At 33.0% G+C, this 6,706-nt stretch overlaps 1 protein-coding gene across 3 annotated transcripts in view; it reads left to right on the forward strand.

Annotated features, from left to right (window-relative positions):
- The window catches only part of Adam28 (ADAM metallopeptidase domain 28), a 104,659-nt gene that overhangs the window by 73,575 nt on the left and 24,378 nt on the right, over positions 1 to 6,706 (forward strand). For all 3 annotated transcript variants that reach the window (XM_013514049.1, XM_013514042.1, XM_005373705.1), the window contains 3 exons: positions 792 to 863; positions 3,564 to 3,733; positions 4,576 to 4,660. In XM_013514049.1, the coding sequence (XP_013369503.1) occupies positions 792 to 863; positions 3,564 to 3,733; positions 4,576 to 4,660 (327 nt within the window). The remainder of the gene's footprint in view (positions 1 to 791; positions 864 to 3,563; positions 3,734 to 4,575; positions 4,661 to 6,706) is intronic.

Below are 6,706 nucleotides of genomic sequence, written 5' to 3' on the forward strand. Positions count from 1 at the left end.
TCAATTTTTAAAATTCATGAATATGCCCTATACTTACAAATTATTTTGAGCCCATAAAATTTGATATTTACTATTTTTCAGAAATAGACAAACTATATGATCCACATAATTTTGATTTTTGACCCTGTAATGTTCTTTCCTTGTCATTAGTTTTTCAAACTTAATTTTCAATTAAACTCTTTCATCAGGTTGTTTTCCTTAAAGTGGTTAAAAATTTGTAAGTTAGAATTTATGGTCATCAGAGAGTAGCAAATATAAAAGTCTAGTGAATGGAATCTCTGGAAAAAAGTAAATCCTTGGTGATAGTTACTGCTTATGTTGTTTTATAACATTGTATTTGCATACATTGTGTTTTCTAAACAAGAAGTCCTTCTGTTTCATACCGAAAACAGAAAATCCGACACATAAAAATGTGGGTAAATAAATTAGTTCAGGTCCTAAAACTATGACCTCTCTTATTGTACAGAATTTATTCACTGCTCATATACATATATTTTTTGATATATTTTTAATGAGTAAGCTGTTTTCTGTACTGATTTTGTACAGGTTAGGAAACCATGAAATTCAGCTGAAAATATGTTTGAGTTTTATACTGGTCTTATATCTTAAGAGAGAAAATAAAATCTACATTCCCAAAGTGCCTTAACTTAGCTGAGAAATGAGTCAATTTGGCTCTAGCTTTTAATAATTGATTCTTAATTATGAGCACTGATGAGTAATATATCAACTCCTCTTCTTACTTTCTAATTATATTGATTTCTGTTAATGCCTATTTCTGTCTTATTTTTTAGTTTAAAAAGTACAATGAAGATCTGGATGAAATAAGAAAGAGGGTGTTTGAGATGGCCAATTACATTAACATGGTATGCTATATTTTATTAAATGGAATTCTACTGGGTTTTTTTATGCATGTTTGTGATTCTGGGAAGGAAATGTAATCGTCCAGGGCAAGGATGAGAGGAAATGAGACGAGACAGGTAGGAGTGACAAGAACCTGAACACCCTGGTAGTCCTTTGGTGATGCTTTGCCTAACCCTAACCCCATTCTTTATGTTGAAAATAAACTACAAAGAATCAAAGGCAGAAGTGAGAAGGCCAGTAGGTCATTCATGCCTCAGTTTGAGGCAAGAGACGATGGTGTCTTGGGAAAAGCAGTGATGGGGGATTCAAAGCGAAGAACTGAGCAATAGGCAGAGTCAACAAGGTTTGCAGGGTGAGTGGGGGTGGGAGGAGGCGTAAGAAGAAGATACACATGATATCAACCTCAGCAAATTTAACACAGGGAAGAAATGGTAGGGAAAGCGTGATGGGGAGCTGGGGAGAGACAGATTCTGTTTGTAGACCTGGCATTTGAAATATCTTTCCTGTCTCTAACTGGAGATGCTGACAGGTTGGGTGTACATGCTGACATTCAGAGGCAAGGTCCGGGTGGAGATATAAATTTACATCTTAAGCACAAGAGATAGTATAAGACATGACTTAGCATAATGTAACCTGTGGGTCAGCTGAGGTCTATCAATTTTTTAAAAAATTACATTCTATTGAAAAACCCCCATGTTATTTTAAAAATACTTTGTACTTTGGAGAAATACTTTGTACATTTGAAAAATACTTTGTACAGATACAAAGTCTTCACTATAATGGCAGAGTAATTGAAATGGAGATCACCTGAACAGCAGAATGTACAATATTGTCTACAGGAACCTTTAAAATGTAAAAAAAATCTGAGCAACACATTAGATCACTAAGAGACTGGATAAAATGTAGATAAAAGGTCTGAAGCCTGGTGTGGGGAGTGTTAACAAAGGGGAAACTGCTAAAGAGAATAAGAAGGGGATGAGGTAGGGGAGAGCCAGGGAGAACACTGCATGAGAGGTTACCTGTAACAAAAATCAGACCAGTTTACATTTTCACCAACCATGTAGGAGGGTTCCGAGAGACTCACCAGCATTTGTTATTGGTCAGAGTTCGGTCTGTTATTTTTCCAGTATTTTGAGGTTCATCATTAGACTGTTTACTTGAGCTTGCTCTGTTTTTCTAACATGACTACAATGATCTTCTCTCTTAGGCTTTCCCTGTGTCCCATAGGTTCTGCTGTGTTGTAACGGCATTGACTTTTTATTTATTTATTTAGGAATAAAGAGCAGTGTATTCTGCCAGGGTCTCTGTAAGAGACTAACATCTCCTTGAGAACCCTAAACAAATCTTTATTTCTATTTTCACACTGTTTCTGTTTTATTTTAAAGAAAATTTAAAAAAACAATAAAAATGATACAGAATTTCAAAACAAGATGATAGGAAATTAACAGTGGTTGTTAATATTGTCATCTTCAAAGTAACTGTTCAGATTATCAGACATAGGCATGCGAAATTGATCAACCAATTAGGCATTGACTGTTCCTTTCAATAAACCAATAGAAATTAGTAGTACAATTATCTTAGCTATCTTGTGTGCGTGTGTATATATATTTTTCCCTTCCTTTTTTCTTTCTTTTCTTCTTTCCCCCATCCTAGTTATTGTTTGTTTTGAGAAGTTTCTTTCTCTTTCATAATATCTATTGTACTTTTCAGATTTTAGTTTTGATCGCAGGAATTACTTAATTTCTTCCATGATTTCTTCTGCAACCCATTCATTGACTGTTCTAGAGTGTGTCATTAAGTTTCCAGGGAGTTATAAATTTTCTTTGGTTTTGTTTTTGATCTCTTTTTAAAAACACTAATCCCATTCCTGAGGAGACCTAATCAGCTCATAAATGCCCAGGTCCTAAAATCATTACTTTAAAGGTTCAAATTTCACGTATGAATTTGGGCAGCAACACATTCGTCCTATGGCAACCACTTAGCTTATATTGTACTCGTAATTCATGAATATAGGAGATTTTCATGTATCCTCACTTCCCTAATACTTAAACCTGCACCAGGACAACTTTGCTGAATCTTCACTACTACGTGTTTGTGATACAGAGGTTTCACTCATCTTGGGAGACTGATATATATGCATATCTCATCTTGATCATTTTTACCCCCCATCTAATGCTCTCCCTTTCCTTTCTTCCCTCCTCAGATCTCCTTTCTATTCTTACAGAGTCTATGTCCCTGTTTCTTAACATCTCTATTTCATTTTGCTCTTTAAATTATTTATATTTTGTCTCTCATATAAGAAAAACCATGTGATGTTTATATATCAAATTAAATATCTAAGTTATGTATGTTAAATATGACACTAATAATAGTGACAAGTATATGAGTAAATGTACTTAAATCAAGGCCACAACAATGAGCTCTTGACATGAAATTATAGTACATCTTGAGGTCAAGAAGCAAGAAAATTTTGTCTCCATATGGTCTTTGCCCCACAAAAAGGAGTTTACAGACCTAAAATAGCTAAGGGGATCTGTCTTTCCTAAATGGGGATTTTAGTTTTTGTCAAAAGATGATAAATTTTGTGTCACAAATACATTACAAAAGTGTGTTGTAAATGTTTAAAAATAAAGTGTATTGAAATATTAAAAGATAACATCACCACTTAAGTTATTGCTCTACCTTGTATTCTTTTTGAACAGCTTTACAAAAAGCTCAATGCTCATGTGGCCTTAGTTGGGATGGAAATCTGGACAGATGAGGATAAGATAAAGATAACCCCAAATGCATCCTCTACTCTGGAAAACTTTTCTAAATGGAGAGGGAGTAATCTCCTCAGAAGAAAGCACCATGATATTGCTCAGTTAATCTCGTATGTATGGAGTTTTCTCTTTGCACTCCATGTGGTGTTTGACCTACAAGATTTGGGGTTTACACACAAGAAATTAAAATTTTGACAGGCCTTCGCAAGGATCATATGTTGAATATATGCTTACGTTTGATACAAGTTTTATTTATTCTATTAAGTAACTCTGATCATTTGACAATAACAAAAATAAACAAGATAAAACACTAAAGATATGAAAAAGGAAATACTTTTCACTCCACTTATAAACTGAAACTCTTAAAATTTATGAGGCAAATTAACAAAAGATACCAATTGTTAAGAAGAATAGATTCCAAATATGCTGTACTTACTAAGAAGAGAAACCAAACATGTAACTACAGAACGAGGAAAGATGTTACTCTTAAAAACGGAGTAGTAGTGAGAATGAAAACCACACAAATGTAGATGTAAGCAAAACAAACCTTTTTAAATTTTAAAGAGTGTCCAAATGTTATAGTTCTTCAAGACATGTGGCAATACAAATACAAAACATCATATATACAGAGAGAGATTATGTAGAGAGAAGGATTTGTTAGTACCAAAAATCTTACTGTATCTTGACAAGGAATACCTTTTGAAATGAAAATATAAGCTCGTAAATCAGATGCAACATAGTAAATGTGGTTACATCCAAGTGCTTGGATTTCCAGTGATATGAAAGACACAATAGAAAAAAATGCCTCATATAATTTTATAAACTAAAGGGAAACTTTAAATGGTTTACAATGTGAATGTCTCTGCTAACCATTTAACATTCTGGATGAACTGTCTTTAGAGAATCTAGTTTACAGTCATGGATTTTACACCAATTCCTTCCTCTCTTGTAGCACAACAGACTTTTCTGGAGCAATGGTGGGCCTTGCTTTCCTGTCTTCGATGTGCTCTCCGTACCACTCCGTTGGCATTGTTCAGGTGTGTTCGGGGATGAACGGTGGGTTCTGTAATCCACAGCTGCCAGATGTCCCCCTTCCTCACTATTCCCCCTCCCCTTCTCCCTCCAACCTATGGAGAAGATTATGATCATTCTTCTTCATCCATCTGTTGATGTTGTAAATAATATTGATTCATTGCAAATGCTGAGCTCACCTTGCATTCCAGGATAAACCCAACTTAGTCATATTGTGTTATATTTGACTCAAAATGCTAGTGCACCCTCAAGATCATTGTGTGCATATCCACTAGGGATACTAGTCTATAGTTGTCTTGTAATGGTTAATGTTTTTGTTTTACTTTTTTGTTTTCCTTTTCAATCACAATGAATTTGGCCACATAAAATGAATTGCAGTATGCTCCCAACTCTTTCATTTTCTGCAATACTGAAGTAGAATGGTCCTGATTCCTTCCAAAGTGCTTGATATAATTTGCTAGCAAAAGCATGTGCAACTGGAGTTTACTTTGTGAACTGTTTTGGCTGAAAATTTAATTCTTTAATAAATTTTTGGACTCTTCAGATTATTATTGTAAGCAAGCTGTGGTAGGTTTATCTTTAAAGAAAGCTGTCTATTTAAATTGACACAAATTTCTTGATAATACTCTTTATTATCCTTTGAATATGGAATTTGTAAGTAATGTTCTGTCTCTCATTTATATTAACATTGTGTGTCTTTTTTGTCATAACCAGTCTTGGTAAGAGTTTAGCTAGTTTATTGCTCTTCTCAAAGAAATTCCTTTCTGTTTCATTGATCCTATGTATGGTTTCCTTCTCTGAATTTTATTGATTTCTGCTTTTATTCCTTTCTTCTCTCTACAAATGAATTCAATTTTTCTTCTTTAGAGCAATGAATTTCTTACACACCCTTATTTGCATCCAAGTGAATATGTATGTCTCTATTTTTTAGTAAGTTCAAAATAGTTTCTAATTTTTCTTTTGGGCCTTTCTTTGACTCACGTTATTTACAAATGTGCTATAATAATTTCCACTATTAAGTTTTGTGAGTTGAAAGATATTTTGTATGACTTCAACATTTAGTTTTTTGAAATTTGTTCTTAATCAGTGGTCTATATAAACTTGAAAAGAATGTATCTGCTATTTGTTGAATAGTGGTTCATGTTTATTAATTTATAGTGCTGTTCAGCTCTTGGTATTCCAGTTCTTCTTTCAAGTTAGGAAGTTTTTCCTCATGAATTTTGAAGCTCTGTTATTAGGTATATACATAACTGCAGTTGTTAGCTCTTCTTGAAAAAATGACTCTTTTATCATCATTCCATCATTCTGAAATGCACAGATCTGAACCCTTATTTGTTCTGGAGTCTACGTTGTCTGATATTAATGTAGTTACTCTAACATTTTTTGGCTAATATTTGTCTGATAAATCCTTTTCCTTACCTGTGTTTTTAACCTTTGTACATCTTTATATTTAGAGAGTTTTTGATCAATAGTAGTAACTGAATTTTTCTTGTTAATTTTAAAAAAGGCAAAAGATTTATATGACCTGAAAAGAAACCAGAGTATTCTTCTTAACTTTATAAGAATTTTATAAAATTTCCTGTCTTTTATTTAGTACATCTAAATCATTTATGTGTAGTCTAATAATTGATATTCTTGGACTAAAATCATAATCCTGTTAGCTATCTTTTCTTCTCACTAATCTTTGGTTTATTTGATTTTTTTAAGACAAATTGACTATTTTTAATAGTAATTTACTTACCTCAATTTTTAGCTTTTTGCCAATAACTTTATTTTATTTGGATATTTACCCTAGTATTTACCAAATATCTTTACTTGTTGCTTTACCTTAAAATGACATTATAATGTGTTACATGAGCTATAAGAACTTCAGAAAAGTATACCTTTAACTTCTCCCTGTTATCTATTGTGCCACTGTCACCATATGTTTAAATTACATATACTGTAAAGTCACAATGCATTGTTTTTAATTTTTCTATACAGTGTCATCTCTCATTGAAACTTTTATTAACCTACTTTTATGCGTACCTTCATTTTATTGACTTCCCAGC

Source organism: Chinchilla lanigera, unplaced genomic scaffold, assembly GCF_000276665.1.
Source record: "Chinchilla lanigera isolate Chin_1 unplaced genomic scaffold, ChiLan1.0 scaffold00002, whole genome shotgun sequence".
Classification (NCBI taxonomy): Eukaryota; Metazoa; Chordata; class Mammalia; order Rodentia; family Chinchillidae; genus Chinchilla; species Chinchilla lanigera.